The sequence below is a fragment of the Panthera tigris genome, chromosome D2 (assembly GCF_018350195.1).
Source record: "Panthera tigris isolate Pti1 chromosome D2, P.tigris_Pti1_mat1.1, whole genome shotgun sequence".
NCBI classification, from domain to species: Eukaryota; Metazoa; Chordata; class Mammalia; order Carnivora; family Felidae; genus Panthera; species Panthera tigris.
Window position 1 is genome coordinate 55,044,389 of NC_056670.1, and position 18,914 is coordinate 55,063,302.

At 42.6% G+C, this 18,914-nt stretch overlaps 2 protein-coding genes and 1 pseudogene across 2 annotated transcripts in view; 1 reads left to right on the forward strand and 2 right to left on the reverse strand.

Annotated features, from left to right (window-relative positions):
• TM9SF3 (transmembrane 9 superfamily member 3) overlaps positions 1 to 6,270 on the reverse strand; it is a 69,422-nt gene extending 63,152 nt beyond the window's left edge. The window contains exon 1 of the mRNA XM_042959770.1: positions 5,992 to 6,270. Coding sequence (XP_042815704.1) covers positions 5,992 to 6,090 — 99 coding nt within the window. The 5' untranslated portion in view covers positions 6,091 to 6,270. The remainder of the gene's footprint in view (positions 1 to 5,991) is intronic.
• On the forward strand, positions 3,298 to 3,454 carry LOC122232182 (annotated as a pseudogene).
• Positions 6,271 to 10,966: 4,696 nt separating the features above from the next.
• Positions 10,967 to 18,914, reverse strand: part of PIK3AP1 (phosphoinositide-3-kinase adaptor protein 1) — a 117,847-nt gene continuing 109,899 nt past the window's right edge. Inside the window, exon 17 of the mRNA XM_042960646.1 lies at positions 10,967 to 12,878. Coding sequence (XP_042816580.1) covers positions 12,821 to 12,878 — 58 coding nt within the window. The 3' untranslated portion in view covers positions 10,967 to 12,820. The remainder of the gene's footprint in view (positions 12,879 to 18,914) is intronic.

The window sequence follows — 18,914 nt, forward strand, 5'->3', positions numbered from 1 at the left end:
CAGGAGAAGGACTAAGGGCTCAGAATAAGCACCCAAATGCCACCACTTCCACAGAATGAGGTAAAATATATAATGTTTGCTTTCTTTTTTTTTTAGACTGAAGTAGAGATTTGGGGAAGATTTTTTCCACTCTTTATATAAATATATTATTTTAAAGCGTTGCATATTCAAGAACAGGAATCTGAGTATGACCCACACCCAGATAAAATTAATAAAAGCATAAACTTTGCACCATTCTTCAGGTAAATTCACTTAAGTGCCTTAAGTGATCTGAGAAGAAATTGTGGTTGAGCCAACTAAGTAGCCAAATTTCTGAGATGGAGTATTCTAGTAATGTATTTCATTGAGTTTGTATATATACTATGCACACTCTTTATTATACATATATATGTATAATATATGCATATTACACATGTTTGCTTTAAAATACGTATCAGAGTGGGGTGCCTGGCTGGTTCAGTCAGAAGAGCATGAGACCCTTGATCTCGGGATCGTGAGTTCGAGCCCCACGCTGGATATAGAGATTACTTAAATTGAAAAAAAAAAAAAAACAAAAAAAACTTAAAAAAAATTTAAAATACATATCTGAGAAAGCAAAATTTAGTTCTCAAAGTGTTTCAGAAATCGTAATTTTTGATGCCTTTTATTTATTTAAAACACACATCAGATTCTTAATATAAATAAATATAATAATAAAATATAGAAATAGATTTTTAGATAATCTCTTGAGATAACTGTGCTCTCTATCTCCCTCTCTCTCAAAATAGCTTTGTACCTAAATAAACTTTTAGTCTACCACAGAGTACAGCCGAAAATAGGACAACGAATTATGGCATTCCTAAAACTAGATCTATATTAAAGCACTCACAAATTCACCTGCAGTAAAGTTTATTCTCTTTATAAATCTTCAAAGAAGTTTTAAGAGTTCCCAAACTCCCAACAGAGACGAAGACAAGCTGCCATTTGACAAAGTAAAGCAAACAAACAATTTCTGAAATCACTCGGTGGTGTGCTAAGTGTTTATAGCAGAGGCTGAGTGTATGCTACCCTAGGTACAGATTGGGCCCCTCTAACATCACCTACCAGAGGTACAATGGGTCACAAAGAAATGCGATTTTAGATTAGTTAGGGCCACTAAGTCATAACAGCATCCCAAAGACCATGCATCCTACATGAACAATGGTCTGGATTTGTTCACTGTGCTTTAAGCAATGGGTTTCATGCTTCCAACACTGCATATTTCTTGTCTCTAGCAGCTCCCTCATCATTCAAGTCACTCAACAAGCACTGATTAAATGCCACTGTGCCAAGCACAGAGCCTGGGTATGTAACAGACAACAAACAAAAACAAAAACAAAAAACCTGACTTTGTGATCCTGAGGAAACAGAACCCATAAAATTTCAAGGCTACAGTATAAACCATAAAATGCATTGAGATTCTTGTGCCCTTCATTATTGGTTTTTGGTGCTGACATCTTTACATATTATTCCTGTGGAAATTTTACTTACAAGATAGGTAGAAAAAGGAAGAACTAGAGAGTCACTAGGCCTCTTCAGGCCTTAGGAAAATGAGTGTGTTGGATTAAATGATCTCAAATCTTTCCAGTTCTAAAATTCTAGTTCGCAATCTGAAATATTTTTAACAGAGTCCTTTGGAATCTGGGGAGACATGGTACTCTAACTATAGACCTTTCCAAGTCCTCTTGGTTTCAGAAAACAAAATAAGCACAAACCACACCTTATACATCCTTCACTCACTCTGAAAAGTCCTTTTTATAATCCTTGAATCACATATTAAGTGCCTTTCAGGGAAGTTTTCTTTAATTTTTTATTCCAAACAGTATGCGCTGCATATATGATTCAACTTTAGAAAACTGGAAGGACACATCTTTATATATTCTAGATGTATACATACTTTACAAGTCAACAGCACATTTCCTTCTCATTATTCTTATGAGAATATTAAAAGGACTCTGCATAAATAAGCACTTAAAAAATAACATGACAAATAGTCAGCTGAATCCTAATTTAGTAGGTAAAACGAGAAATAAGAGGCTTTGTGAAACTATATAAACTAGTTACCCCTTCCTAAGACCAGCTATATAACTAGTGGGGCCCAGGACAAAATAAAAACGCAGGTCTCCTTGTTCAAAACTTATTAAGGGGTGCCTGGCTGGCTCAGTTGGTGGAACATGTGACTCTTAATCTTGGGGTCGTGAGTTTGAGCCCCATGTTAGATGTAGAGATTGCTTTAAAAAAATTATTAAAAATTTAGGGGCGCCTGGGTGGCGCAGTCGGTTAAGCGTCCGACTTCAGCCAGGTCACGATCTCGCGGTCCGTGAGTTCGAGCCCCGCGTCAGGCTCTGGGCTGATGGCTCGGAGCCTGGAGCCTGTTTCAGATTCTGTGTCTCCCTCTCTCTCTGCCCCTCCCCTGTTCATGCTCTGTCTCTCTCTGTCCCAAAAAAAATAAATAAAAAAAAAAATGTTGAAAAAAAATTATTAAAAATTTCTAGATGGTGGGGCATCTGGGTAGCTCGGTTGGGTAAGCATCCAACTCTTGATTTCAACTCAGATCATGATCTCATGGTTTTTGAGTTTAAGCTTCGCATCAGGCTCTGCGCTGACAGTGAGGAGCCTGCTTGTGATTCTCCTTCTCTCTGCCCCACCCGTGCAGAAAGTTTTCGCACTTTCTGTCAAAAATAAATAGGGGCACCTGGGTGGCTCAGTCGGTTGTCTAACCGGCTTGGGTCAGGATCTCACAGGTCGTGAGTTCGAGCCCCCCCCATCCGACTCTGTGCTGACAGCTCAGAGCCTGGAGCCTGCTTCAAATTCTGTGTCTCCCTCTCTGTCTACTCTTCCCCCACTCACTCTCTGTCTCTCTCTCTCTCTCAAAAGTTAAAAATAAACTTTAATAAAAATAAATAAAACATTTAGGGTTTTTTTTTTCATTTTTTAAAAATATTTATTTCTTTTGAGAGCAAGCGCATGCCTGAGCAGGGGAGGAGCAGAGAGAGGGAAAGAGAGAATCCCAAACAGGCTCCAAGCTGTCAGCGCAGAGCCCAACGTGGGGCTCAATCCCACGAATGTGAAATCATGACCTGAGCCAAAATCAAGAATCGGATGCTCAACCAAATGAGGCACCCAGGCACCCCAAATAAATATTTTTTAAAAATTTCTGGATAGTAACGGCAGAGCATCAAAGCAAGCACAGTATCCACATGCTTGCACAAGTTACTGACTGCACAGGTCAAACGCCCGTTAAGGGGACCTTATCTCCCTTTAATGCTAAGCAAACATAGCTTTGCGCAGTGGCAGTATCGTAGCCAATGAGGTTTATCCGAGGCGCGATTATTGCTAATTGAAAACTTTTCCTAATGCTAAGCAAACATCTCCTCAGTAACAACCCATTATGGAGTTAGACTTACACAAAAATTTCTTTAAGCAGCTAAAACTACTATCAATACAGACAACTACTCAATTTAATACCAAGTGTCTGTCCTATTTTTAGGATAAAGGGCTGCAGAGTATATCCCCTAATAGTGTAGAGGATGATTAATTTACACTGCCTGAGCTAAAATCCTACCTCCATCCCCACTGGCTGTGTGGTCTCAGACAAGTAACTTAAACTCTCTGATGCTGGTATACTCATCTATAAAAAGGGTATAATAGGATCTTCCTCACATGATTATTTATATTTAAAGTAAGAGTTAATATACGTAAAGTACTTAAAATAGTGCCTCACACATTGTTGCCACAAAAGTCCTATTAATTATTATTCCTACCTGGAAATTGTCTTCACAGAAAGCTAACCTAAAGGGCAAACTTTAACTTCTGAAAATTGCTCTTTAATTAATAATTCAGTCCCACAAATTTTTATTACACAGCTACTCAGCAACCTTCCCTTGGCAATTTTTCTCTTCCTTCAGTATCATTCTCTCTTACTACCTACTTCTGCCTTCTTGGTGGGAAAAAAAATTCACTTGACTATAACTTTTCCTGTATTTTTATCTGGTTAAGGTGAATGACCAGTTTCAAGAAATATTTTCAAGACACTTAAGAAAAATAAAAATTTTGGCTAATAGCCAAAAAAAAAGACACTTATCTAAACTCTATACTTATAGCTTAATGCTAGTCTTCCTATACCCTTTTTGCTTTTTAAATAATGTATATTAATAACAGGTAACCAAGTGAGACCAATTCAATGTAGATATGAATAAAATGAAGTAGATTCTAAATTTTTTGTCCAGCAATTATCTCACACATACTATGTCCTCTCAAAAACCTTTTCTCATATATTTTATATTCAATTACTGGCATAAAAAATTGAATTCTCCGCAATGAAATTTCAATGAAATTTGTATTTGCATTTTAAATCTGCAAATTAAACTCAGGCCTTTTTATATACCTCCAATTTGTGAAATTTTAATTAAGTTTTCCCTATTTATAGCAGTTTATATAAAACACAAGATCAAAGAGGAGGATACTCATCTTAAATTTGTATGCCGGTACCGTGGAACTATAGTTAAGAGAGAGTTTTGAGTTTTTATTTGGTAACTTTCCTTAAGTGTTCAAAAAATTGGAAAAATATTAGTGACAGTACAATTGACTAAAAGGATGCCCACTGCAAATGAACAGTTCTTACACTTCAATATGTTACCTGACAGAGAAAATGACAGGAAACAGTTTTTCAATTTAACTGTTTAAACTGTGAACAAAATTATCTTAAGGTGAAGTCACAAATAAAACACAAAAACATGTCAATGATTTCAGATGTGGGTCTCTAAAAAAAAAAAAAAAAATACAGGAAGTTTCTGGCTGTGACTGAAGGTAAAATAGCCAAAAGCTTAGCGCTTTCATTAGCTAAATTAAAAGCTCAGCCAATCCAGCAACCAGAGAAAAGAAGTGTGGTTAATTACAAATAAAATCTAAAGGACGGTCCACTGAATATTTTAAGAATGATTGCTTCACTTCCTCACTTATCAGAAATGACAGAAGATTCCCCCCAAATCTTTCAGATTTAGGACATACACAACCTCTCACGCAAAATCATGTCATTACTGAGTTACAGAATTAAAAAAAAAAAAAAATTACTCCCTAAGCAACATCTCTATTTACAAGACTTCCTGCGTGGCTCACAGCTACCACTCTGAAAACCATCGAGTTACAGCCCTAAGTGAAAGTCACTTTTAGAGTCGTTAACATCCACGCTTTGATGTGAAAAAGCCAGTTAAATAAACAGCCAACCAATTTTAAGCCAAACGCAAAAGGGACTATCCCCGGCCTACAGGAAGCACGGGAAACTCAAGACCCTTACAGCCAGAAGCTGCCTGGAGACCACCGGGATGGGAGCCTCATCCAGGGGCTAGAAGGGTGAGCAGAAAGTTACAAGAAAGGCCCAGAACTGAGTGCGTGTAGACTGAGTGCCCGCGTGTACACGTGTAACCTGCTCTTCACCCCAAGTTTATCAATGCTGTCCCCACGCCAGGGTTTTCATCCGGTTTGGGCAAGAGAGAAAATAAAGGCTGGTGAGGACCATAAAAGTGGTGGATATTTCCTGGTCGGTGTATGACGGGTAATCGTAACGCATCCATCTTCCGCTGTGTCGCAGACCCCAGTAGCCAGAGCACAGCTCCCCTCCCTGGGGGCACCAGCCCCGAGCCCCGCAGCCCGCGCCCCTCCCCGGGAAAGTGAGCGCCGACCCTCACCACGCTCCCTCCCAGACCCCCAGACCTCAGAGCTTGGCGCCATTTAGGTGCGGGTAGGGGAAGGAGGCAGAGGCACTCGGGAACGGAGTCTTGCCCGGGAAGCGCACACAAACGCCTCCTCCCAGCTCCCGGGGTTCCTGCTCCACCAGGCCCAACCGGAAGGCGCCCTCGGCGGCCGCGGGGCTCTGCCGGGCCGCCCAGCCCTCCAGGCCGCGCCGAGCCGGACGGGGCGGCGGGTCGGGTCGGCAGGCCGAGAGCGGCCGCGCCGGCCGGGGGCCCCTCTCACCGTGTGCTCGTGCTCGTCCGCCCGGGCCCGGGGCAGCAACAGCAGCAGCAACAGCGCGGCGGCCGCCGCCACGCCGGGAGCGCCCGGCAGCGGCCTCATCCTCCGCGCTCCCACCGGCCCGGCGCCGGCCCACCGACTCCTCCTCCGCCGCCGCCGCCGCCTCCGCCTCCGCCGCGGCCGATTAGCATCCACGGGGCGCGGACAGACGCACGGGGCCCGGGCCCAGCCGCTGGCTCCTCCGCGCCGCCGCCGTCACCGCCCGCTCCCGAGCCTCCCCCGCCCCCCGGCGCCTCTCAGCCTCTTCCTCTGACTCAGCCACGTCATCCGGCCACCCCGGCACACGCCGGAAGTGCCTCGCGACGCGGGGCCGCAACCGCTGCCGGGCGCCCCACCCGGGAGGCGCGAGTTGCGGCCTCCGAGGGCCACATCTCCGGTCACCTCGCGCGCCACCGGGTCGCCCGGCCCGCTCGGACCTCCGGGCCGGCCTCCGTTGGGCCTCGGCAGCGGTGGCGCGCACTCACGGCCTCGGCCTGGCGCCCCTCGCGGGTGTTGGACGCGCTCCTCGGGCCGCTCCCGGCCGCGTCCCGGCGCTGGAAGCCGTGTGACCTTGGCCAAAACGTTTTAAGTTTTCCTGGCCTCGTTTTCTTCGGCTGTGAAATGGGGTGCGACCCGCAGCCTCTGGAGCTTGGAATCCGTTAAGATACCCCTTGCAAGGCTCCCGTGCCCCGCCGTGAATTGAATGACTCACGCGCTCCCCTCATCATCATCTTGGGGGATTGTTGGACAGGGGTAGATAAGTGTTTTAGAGTCACTTCATATTTGTCGGGCCCCTACTATTTCAATCTTGTTGAAATTCTTGTTCATTTATCTGCCCACTTATATTGTTGGTGTCCCGTCCACAGACATAAACACCTCCTGGAATCTGAGTCCTTTTGTAAGCAGGGAACCTGTGCGCCGCCGCCCTAGTTTCTGTGCCTAGACCAGTGCCAGATCTGTAGTAGGAACTAAAAAATTGCTCGTCCTAGGAATATGGATCCACCATCTACACAGTCCTCTGAGCCAAAAAGCTGGAACTTTAGTCGGATGTCTCTATCTTTCAGCCATCAGCAGTCAACGAGTGTTAGCATTTGGTATCTTAGAAATGTCTCAAAAACGTATTTTTCCTTTCTTTCTTATGCCAGTAACAGCTAATCTCCATCTGACTACATATTGCAACAGCCTAACAGGATCCCTGCCATCAATCTTCCCTCCCTGTTTATCCTCCCCAACAGGTGCCAGAGTGATCTTTCTAAAAAGAAACCTGATTATATCACGCTCTTGTTTAGAACACTCCTTAAATATTGTTTAAATAAATCATGGAATCAGAGCTAAAATGTTCAACTCCCAGGCACTGTTCCGAGCACTTTACACGTGTTGACTCTTAATCTTCACCAAAACCCTATGAAAAGGCACTCTTGGTGTGTTCATCTTACAAGTATGATAACTGAAGCACAGAGAAGTTAAGTGGCTTGCTGAAAGAGCAGTTCCAAGCAGTTTTGTTCCAGAATCTTACTACTAATGGACTTCTATCTGTACAACCATTTCTAAAACTGAAATAGGCCTGTTTGTACCGCCATGCAATGATATTAAGAGATACTTTTAAATAGAAAAAGTTGACAATATAATCCCATTTTAAATGGTACTATATTAGTCTACCCGTAGCAAACGATCTGAAAGATCGTAATTCAAACCATTGACACCAGGTTCAGTTTCTTCTTTGTACATGCCTGTAAATATTTGGATGGTTTTTACAATGGCCATGTGCTATTCCCATGTCATTGGGAAAAGTTTCTTGCTAAAGGAGAGCCCTGTCAACATGCAGCTGCACAGACCCCAGATTATCAGATACCAACTTTACCTTCTACCAATCTCTATGCCCTGGCTTCATTCCTATATTTCCCAAATATACCTTTTTTTTTTTTTTTTATACTTGTACCTTTGTCTAGAATGCAAATAAGTGGACGATTAGATACTCTCCTTCCAGGGCTAATTGAATGATCACCTCTTCAGTGAAACCTTGCATGACACCCTGGGAAAGCTGAGCACCCCTTCTTCAGGATTCCAAAAGCATTAGGCATGTTATGTCATAGTTACCATCTTTCATCTCCTCTTCTGTAATACATTCTGACCTTTTTTGATGGCAAGGACTATCATTTTTTCATCTTTGTATCTGTCCCAGCTGCTGGAATAGTCATTGTCACATCATATACATTCAAACTATTTGCTGAATGAACAAATGAAGACATTAATAAGTGAAAAGCCAAATAGCATAGAGGATTTACACAATATTTTCTAGCCAGTCTAAAAGACATCACAAGGCAGTACATGATTAATTGCTGAATGAATCCTACACCAGTGATTGCTATAGAAATCGGAGGGGGCGTCTTATACATCTTTGTATATCCCCTAGAGCACCTAGCGCAGTGACTTACTCATAGTGAAAGCTCAGTAAATGCTCTGTGAATGAATAATCACTGCTTTTGAATCAAGTGATGATGTGCAATTGAAGAACAAGCAGTGTAAGTGTTGAATTAAGATGGATGAGTAGTTCCTTGCTTAAACATCCATCACCAGCCTCCACAGATCTGAGGCAGTGAGCATTTGCTAGGTGTTGTGGGGAGCACTGGGATGGCAATTACTTAGGGGTGGGGAGGACACAAGAAAAAGTAAAAGCAATCATTTAGGGAGTATAGACTTAAAACCAGGAAATTACACACACAACAGAGAATAGGCATGACAGTGTAAAAAACAGAACTGCACAAAATATGACCAACTGTGCAAATGTTCAAGAGGCAGTAAGAGCAATGGGCAAATAGAAAAGAGGAAACCCTATTTTGGTGGAGAATTTGGAAAACTTTAATGGAGGGAAGAGCATGTAGGGTCATTAACTCAACAACTATTTATCAAGCATCTACTATGTGCCAGGAATTCCAGGAGGCACTAGGATATGATGATAAATGGCTTTAGGTGATAGAAGTCTGATGATAGGTATAGAAAGAAGGAATAAGAGTTAAATAATAGGCTGGGGGGGGGGGAGGACTGTAGCTTCAGATATCTTTGGAAACTGATGACCTCAAAGCTAAAAAGTAGAACTCAGGGGCATCACCCAAATCAGGGCTGTTCTGGTAGACTGGGGAGTGAAAAACACTGATGTATCTTATTGCACCAGTTTCTTCATCCTGATTAGTGACCTCATTCCCTGACACCAAAAGGCATGGGAGAAAACATGCTAGTGAAAGGAAATACCTACCCCCCCCCCCCATGGCTATACAGTCTTTTTTGTGGTAGTCCTAATAAGACTCAGTTGGTGAAAGGGCTTATGACTAGTAAATGACCCAGAAACCCACAATTTCCATCTTTATTCTCATTCTTGATAAACATGATCTTCAAAAATCATGCTCTATAAATAACAACATATCTTCTGACTTCCAACCTCAGCTACTGTTGGAGAAGGTAACTGAGAGGATCTGACTGCTAATTGGCCCTCGAGCCAGCCTGAACCCTGGCTATTTGAGGATCCTCACCCCCTTCCCTGTTTTTGGAATATGTACTCCGCCCACCATTCCCAAAGTGGGAGCCATTCCAAGGACATAGCCTTTAATGAGTAAGGTGTTGTTGAGATCATCTGGACAGTGTATGTGACTGTACCCAGTTAAGGCCTCTCTATATGAACTTTTAAGATTCTGGCAGGCAGGTGAGGAAGATCTACTTGCCTTATGACCGCCCAGGACAAGCCTTGTATGTAAATTTCCTTGCTTATTAAAACTGCTACCCTATCAACCTGGAGTGGTCTGCCTCTTTCTTCACTCTCCCTGCCTTCTGTGTACAGTGGCCGGTTTCAGATCACCTTTTCTTTGACAGTGTATTCCTTCTTTCTACTTTGTTATGTTGTCTTTCTAGTATTGACTTCTGGGGTGGGCCAGTCCTTCCATTGCTATTTATCACTTTGCACCTCTATCTTTTCTGTTTTTGCTTGAAACGTTTTAATCACCGGAAAACTTTATAATTGTTCGAAGTTCTTTCTTCAGGAAGCAATCACTTAAAACATTTGGTTCTCAGACTCAAATGAGTTGGTATTAATGCTTCCTCAGCCAACCAGCTGCAAAACCATACACTATTCTTTGACAGAGGAGCACAGAAATCCATCTTCTTTTCTGGTGCGTATGGGAGAGGGATCTAAAAATCCCAACTACTGAGGTGATATAGGATAGGCTAAAACCTCTCTTTTTTAGCAACAAAGCCAGAAAAATAGAGATGAAGAGTAGGTACTTAGTTCGACTTGTAAAACTACTCATTGAAGTAATTTACATCCTATCACTTTGCCTAATTATGGCCAAGCATTAGGGATTATTCACATCATTAAATACGTCAAGTTAAATGATTTGATTGCAACACCAACCTCTTGTTCATAATCTTTCATTCTTCATGCTTTGTTGCTTATATTGTTGGGTTACCTGCTCTCAGGTTTTAATACAAGATGAAGGAAGAATACTAGCCTAGGAACTGGATGACAGCATACTTTGCACAGTTAGAAGGAGAAGCAATGGCAGTGAATATGACTAATAGCTTCCCTGTCTATTGAACCAGCTCATAAAATCTTGGGGAAGGATGGTGGCAGCTGAGTTGTCTCCCAAAGCATCACACAGAGAGCTTTTTAACAGTCTCTTTGGATACCTAGTTACAATCTAGTTTCTGATCCTCACTGTATTGGAACCCATGATTTTGTTACATAACATATTCCTAAAAATGTGTATAAATGTTGACTATGGAAGGTGAATAAATTCACGTCATAATGGGTAATACTGTTTCTACAAAATGCAGAATTTCACATCAACATTAGAGACATTCTTTGATAACATGGAGCAGTTCAGATGTGCAATGAACTCTGGACCATTTCCACCCGTGTCTCAAGTGTGTCATATTTATCAGACCCAAGTTTCTAATCAGCACTTTCAATTTTATGTTTTCCATTTACTTTCACAGAAGAATAAAATGTAATAAAATATTCCAATATTGCACAAACAGTGATGTGCACACAAAGATGCTAACACCATTAGCTGGCAGTAAGTTCTGTCATGTTATTGATCAAAATGCTTATTAGAGAATTATAAAAATCTAAATTTGGCAATCCAAGAGGGAGCTTAGAGATATTGAATATAAAAAAGTGTAGCTTTTATCAAAGCCAAGTGTGCTTAAGAGACCACCTATAAATAAGAGAAAAGACAACAATACCAAAATTACAATTTCTTGTTCTCCTTTTATCCCACATTACCCTCTTTCTCCCAAATAAGTGACAAGGAGAGTAAAGGGACCACTGCAGAATGGCTACTATGTGCCAGGCATTGTGATAAGTGATTTGCACAAAGACTGTCTTAATGGCCACGGCCAATAGTGTATTTTATGTCAGAAATAAGACCCACGACCCAGAAGCTATGAACTCCAACAAGAGTCCTCGTTTGCTGGACTGATGAATGAAATTGAAAAAGAACCTCAAATCATTAGAAAAGGATACAACAAAACTGTAATTAAATAGATCATTAATAGTGTGGCTTATATATGTCTGTGTGGGACAAAGAATATATTTCATGAAAAATCACCAGATTTCTGATATTTTTTAAAGAAATGTGTCTGATACTAATTTTACTGTGTGTTTAAGTATCAAATTAAGGATCTGTGCTTTGAAGGTAGATTTCTGTGCCAGTGACTCAAAATTAATCACATATTAATGACATATGACAATCATGATATACTAATGGCTCTCTATTCTCTGCACAGATTTCCTAAGCCTAGTGGTAATATTACATTTATAAGAAAATATATAACTGTTTCGATTTTACATTCTTCCTTTCTCTTCTAACCTCTTGGCAGAGAAAAAGTCAAGGATCCTTCTCCCTCCTTATGACCTGAACTTATAAGATCTATAAAGACTGCAGAACAATAAATGGGGTCGCTGGCATCCCAAGCTTCCGGTTCCCAACCATTTATAGATGTTCCTTGGTAACATCACTGTTTTGAAAGCATAGTGAAGTATAAGTGCCCAAATTGAAAAAAAAAAAAAAAAAACAACTTGATAGTCCCATGCCCGGGAGATATGGAGGAAGGATATTTCTGGAAGGTCAACAGTCAGTGACTGAATTTCTACATGCGGGCATTTCTTGAGGGAGAGTGACTGGCTATCTAGAGATGGTTCCGGACTTCTGTGGAACCTCAGATTTGTATTCCACATACAAGGAATTAGGACTAATCCCTCTCTAAAGTCATTTTCGGTTTGTCTTGTGTGACCAGCTCCAACATTTAGACACCCTCCTGAATCTACAGAAAAGTTGAAGAACTATTTAAAAGTCAGGACATATCTTCTTACTTGAAAACTGTAAGTCTTAAATCATAACCACTTCTAGAAGTTATGCTGGACTAGCAAATAAGTAAGGCCTAATATAAGTGCATTTCAGTAAAATCACTCATAAAGTACATTTCTGATCAATCTTTTCAGGCTTCTGACGTGCCAAATTAGAGGTAAGTATTCCCATTAAGTCTTTATCCTTTTGGCAAAGAAGGATGTGGATCAATATACTTGGTGATGGTGAATAAAGTCCTCAGTTTTTCACTTCTTCATGCCTTAATAATATCTTCTTCAAGGAAAGCCCAAACCAGCAGGGCCACAACAATATCAGCCATGAGAGTAGGTCTTAAGGTCAATACTCATGCCATCATACTCAACACGAAGACATCATTAACAGGCTGAAACTGCAGGTCTCAAAGTCCCGAAGTAGGCAGGTTTTAGGAGGTGGAATCAGCGACCTCTGGGTGGAATAGGTGGAGGAGAATGGAAGGTCTCCCTGGTTGCAGGCCTGAAATGAAAGATAAAGGTCACTATTTTAAAATGAGTTTGATTAACTAGTTCTCAGGCATCCATGGTCTGTGGCAAACTTGGTAAACTATGCAAAGAACACATTCCTTAGTTAATGAAGCCATATGGACCTCAGGAGGACCTCAGCATCCACAGTGCTGGCTGTGGATCACAACCTTAGCTGCACATTAGAATCACCAGTGGACCTTTAAAAAATACCAATTCCCAGGCTCTCTCCTAGACCCATTCCATCATAATCTCTAGAAGATAAGGCTCAAGCATCACAACTTTTTAATAGTGTCCCTCCCCCAATGAGTTATATTAACCATGTCTTTCATTTTCTGATGCTTTGACCCCCAGAGACTTGCTGATCCTGGAGGGAATGCCCCTCCCAAGGTAAACTAGTTCCTAGAGATAGCAACTTACTAAAGAGCGGACCTTTCCTATGCAAACTAACCAATCCCACCCTATACCCTTATACTACTTTCTTCACGGTTTCTCACATTTGGGCCACTACCCATCTGCCCTAATCACTTCAGGACCAGGTACCAGACAACTAAGGACAGCTAGGGACTTTTGCCCCAGAGCCCACTGAAATTATTCAAACTAGCCAATCCTAAATCTGCCTACCCTAGTTGTACCCTCCTGCAGAAGTCACAGTAAAAGTTCTTGCCCACTTCACTGCCCACTCCACTGTTCCCCCCACTTCACTGCCTTTCTCCTGACTAAACCTGGTGCTTCCCAGTGAGCCCCCAGAGCCACCAGGGCATAATGTGCCCCCTCCTCTTGGGATCTAGGAGTACACCAAACTATCTTCTCAAGAGCAGTTGTCTCCTGATCTGTTGACCTTGCCGTATCTAAATAATAAAGCCTATATTTTAAGACACCAGTGATTCAAATATGCAACCAGGCAGGAGACATATTGTAGTAGGTGGTCCCTTGAGAAAGGAGTGAAGAATTTCTGAAGTCTGCTTCTCACAACTATGCCCTCATGGGATCGCTAAGTGTGTTATCCCAACTCCACATTTGCTTTCCTAGAAGCCCCCCTCCATGTTATTCTGGATGGTTTTTAAACAGTCCTAAATGCCATTCCAGATAGACCTGGGTGAGTCTATTTACAGAGAGGTTCAACAACGGTGGATGGTATTTCCACATGTGTGCTGTAAAACCAATATTTAATTCTCTTGGAAGCAAGTCAATAAGTCAAGAAAGAGGGCTTTGTCAGGTGCCATAATTGAACTGTGCTATCCTGGAGTTGCACAAAGATTGAATGAATCAATGATTAAATATTTACTAAATGTCTCTTGAACGCAAGTTTTGTATAGGTCAAGGAAATAACAAAAGAATTGAGAAAAAGAGGGGCCATCTCATGAACAAGATAGAGAAGCAGGAGTAGAAAAGAACAACCACAGACATCCTCAGAAGGTCCTGCTATGGCCCCTGGGAATAGATGGTTTTGTGTGGTTGTCTCTTTATCCAGAAAAAAACAAATGGACAGTCTCCTTCCACCTCCCCAACCTGACCTATGAACCATGGGCTTATAGGAGAAGGCTGAAGGCCAGTCAGCCTTACTTATTAGCTGAGTACATTTAGGCTTCCTGGCTGCCTCGCTGCCTCCCTCCCTTCCTTCCTATCCATCTCCCTCCATCTCAAAAAACATTTATCTACTATGTGTCTACTCCTGGGTATGACATATAACAAGTAAAATGGGAATGGATTCAGCCCTCACAGTGCTGAGAATGTAATGGATAAGACAGACAACAGGAAAAATCAGTAAACTGCACTGTTTGGACAGGGGAAGTTCAGAACCTATGGGAACACATAGCAAAGGCAATTATGCACACATCTGAAGGACAAGTTCAACTTCTCTGAATGTGTTTCTCACCTACCAAACAGAAGTACCTACAAACACCTACATTGGAGTGTTGTGTGTTGCTTGGAAATGACAATTGGTAAGTGGGTAGCACTGTTTCTGGCCTTTACTCTAGAAGTAAAGAAGTACTCAAGAAGTACAGCTAATAATTTTAGCTTTATTATGAATAAAGATTTTTCCCATGTATGCCCCATGAGCCTTACAATTTACCATCCACCACAAAGATAGTCATGATTCCCTCTTGGACCCTCTTCCTCTCTCTGCTGCCCCATTCTGCATTTGGGGTGGGTCTGCAAGCAAACAATTTCTGTAGTTCATTCTGATGAATAATCCCAACTGAGGATTGGAAGTCCCATCTCAGGGAAATGGATTTGTGATTATAGACATATCAGAATCATGAAAGTAAAGAGTATTAAATCAGACTCAAGGTGTGTCTGTGGGGAGACAGCCTCTCCAGGAATCTGAGAAGCTGGAGTTGGGAGACATGAGTGCCCAGAGATACCTAAGAACTGGCTGCTTTCTCCTCCCTGCTGAAGGTAAGGTCTTGCTGCTGATGAGTTTTGTTCAAGAAACCAGCAACCTTGGGGCGCCTGGGTGGCTCAGTCGGTAAAGCATCAGACTTCAGCTCAGGTCATGATCTCATGGTTCATGAGTTCTAGCCCCACATTGAGCTCTGTGCTGACAGCTCAGAGCCTGGAGCTTGCTTCAGAATCTGTCTCCCTCTCTCTCTGCCCCTCCCCAACTCGTGCTCTGACTCTCTCTCTCTCTCTGTCAAAAATAAATAAAAACATTAAAAAAAAAAAAAAAAAGAAACCAGCAACCTTGATGTTGATTAATGTTCTTTTAAAGTAGGACTATGGAGCCCCTGCATGGCTCAGTTGTTTAACATACAACTCTTGATTTCAACTCAGGTCATGATCTCATGGTTATGAGATTGAGCCCTGCGTTGGCTCTGCTGACAATGTGGAGCCTGCTTGGGATTCTCTCTCTCCCTCTCTCTCTCTGCCCCTCCCTCACTAGCACATGCTCGCTCGCTCTCTCTCTCTCTCTCTCCCTCTCTCTCTCAAAAATAAAAAATAAATATTAAAATAAGTAGATTTGTTATTATGCTTTTGTATGATCACAACATTGTTGAAAATATTTTTAAACTTCCCTATTAGTAAATAGCCTCTGTCCCAAGTACCCTTACTCCCTGACCACTCCAGCCCCTCCCAGGGACTTCACAGACCTCTTTACAAGTCTGCATGTACAGGATCGACTTCTGGCACCACAAGAGGCCTCTAGAAGTATGTTCTGATTACACAGGACCTTGGCTATGCCTTAAAGGGGAGTGCACAGATTGCTAGTGATTGACAAATCATTTGTAAATGGCAAAATATGTTTAAAAACAAAGCAGCAAAGGCTCAGTAAGATTTGGGGTGTGGTTTTTTTTGTTTGTTTGTTTGTTTTGTTTTGTTTTGTTGTTATCAATTGGCAGGACCTTACTTGTGAGGAACGTGACATTGTCAGCTGCCCACTCTATAAGGACTAATGCCCTGCAAGGAAAATGCCATACAAAGATATAATGCATCTTCTCCTGTTCTTGTCATCATTTCCTTTCCCTGACTTTGAAATACATTGGGAACTTAAAGGTGGGAGAGTGAAACGTCTTTCCACTAATCTATGAGCTACCTGCACTGTGGAAGATGACTGATGGCTAACTGTTTAAGAAATGGGTAGTCTAACACAAGCAGTACCAATCTCTCCATCCATCCATTAACTCACGTGATAAATATTTATTAAGTTCTTACTCTGTTATGGCTATTATACTAAGCACTGGAGACAGTAGAAAAAAACTTTTTAATCAAAAATGGTCTCTATTCTTTTGGGGCTTAAATTCCACTTGAGGAAACAGATATGTAAAGAGGGGTCATAACATGGAATGAATTATAATAGAGATATTTGGGGAGCCACAAGAAGTTTCATCATAGGAACATAGGAACATCAGGGAAGGCTTCATAGAAGAGGTGATGATAACTAGACCGAATCCTAAAGGATGTGTAGGAATTTTCTAAGAGATTGGAAGGGAGGAGGGAGACAGGCATCCCAGGCAACAGGAGCAGATTGAGCAAAGACACAGTTCCAAATGGCACAGCCCACTGGGAATCCTTAAGGGGTGGTGCATCGGTGAATACAGGAGAGGGTGGGACTTGAGGCTAGACAGGGCCACAGCGTGCTAAAAAACACAGCATTCAGTGGGAAGGCTTTTACACCAGGAAGTGACATCATCAGCAATTTGTGATCTAAAGTGCAATGTGGCGGCAGCGTGGAGGAGGGAGGTGAGTGTGGGTCTACAAGGATGAATGTAGGCCCTGGCAGACGGAGAGGGGGTGGATCCGAGAGCTGAAAGGGCAGCAGAATGGACAGAGTCTGGAGACACACTCTGTGGGAGCTGTCAGGGAGGGAGGGTTGGAGGATGACACCTGGGTTTGGTGCTCTGGGAAGTGAGAGAACGGTGCCCTTATCTCAGGCTGGGAACTCACCAGAGGAAGGCAGTTTGGGACAGAGAATGGCAGACGGGATGAATTCAGTTCTGCACAGGCTGTTTGAGACATCCGTGGGGCATCTGGGTCGAGGGCCCCCAGCAGAGAGTAGGAAACAGAAGGCCCAGGTGGAAGTGGAGACTCGGGAGTCCTCACTGCCAGCTCAAGCTCTGAGGACGGCATGTGGAGTGAGTAGAGGAAGGGACCAGGACTGGGAGGGGGTGACAGGCATTGTAGCCCTAGTGCTGTTTGGGAGGGGGGCTCAGGAGACATGGGCAAAGAACAGTTGCTGATTCCCAGATCTGGAAGTGGAGAGGAGACCCTTAAGGTTGGCCTCCCCTTCTGTCCGTCAGTGGGTGGAGCACGGAAGCCATTCAGGAGACAGACAGGCCTGCTTTATTATTTGCTCAAACATCTCCTCGTTTTATTATGCAAATTGCATACATACTTACAAAACAATCACATATTTGCAAATCTTTCTTCACACCAAAAAGGCACCCAAATGCCAGGCTCTATCAATTACAGATTTCCTTGCAAATACCATTTCTTTAGTAAAAAGTGTTTTCCTCCTGTTTGCTCCCATTTTTATCACAACATGCTTCCAGACTCCCCCCAGAATTCATTTGCCATCTCTGTTGACACATTTAAATGCAGCCCAATTTCTATCCTTTAATTTCTGGAACCCGTTTCCCTGGCTGTTCTCTTTTTCTCTCCCATTAACAAAGTCCCACAGAGTCTTGCAGCTATAGTTTTCAAGCTTGACAACCCTTTCATCTTGATGCAATTAGTTAACTGCCCCCAAACTCCTCAATCTTCAGGATTAGCAGGCCTTAGGTCTTGGATCTCCTCCTACTGATACCTCGACTTTCTTGCACAGGTGTCACAAAATGACTAAGACACTGGAGTCCTCGAGTCAGGCACAACCAGGGTTGCCACACACGGTAAGTCTCAATCCAGTCCAAGCCCCAGTGCTTGGAATAATGGGATAATCCTAAATATCTAACTCTTAGAGTTGTGGATGGAGTTAAGTGAGATCCTGCATTCACTGTGTTTAACATACTATCCAGTATATAGTAAGCGCTCAGTACAGTTTAGCATTTATTACCATAATCATTCTCCGTAAACACCCCTCCCCAGTCACCAACTATATGATTTTGAAGCAACAGAACATTATGCCAATTCAGGCAACTGGACTCGATTATCGCTACAGGTCCCCCCAGGATTAGTATCCTACTATGTGACCTCTGGTCTATACCAAGGAAACATGCCAGTGAATGTGACACCGTTTGCGATCACAGGAGGTCTGTGTAACACGTGTCAGTATGTGAATGTTACTGGGAGCACACGCAAGAGTGGTAAGCAGCAAAGAGAGAAATGGAAAGACGCCTAGCTCAGAGACAGCTTTTCTTTCCAGAAAATCAGAAGAAAGGCCTCCTTGTTGCACTTTCTCAACGAATCGCACTGATGAGATTCATTTGGGTTAAAAGTTTCAATATGAAACAACAAAAAAACCAACCCTGGTTGAAAAAAAAGCTTCCACCTTTTAATCATTTTCCCCCCACATTATACTTTAGACATCAAAGAATTAAACGCCTAAAACAAGCCTAGGCTTTCATTCCCCAGGCCCCTTTCTGCATGAGCA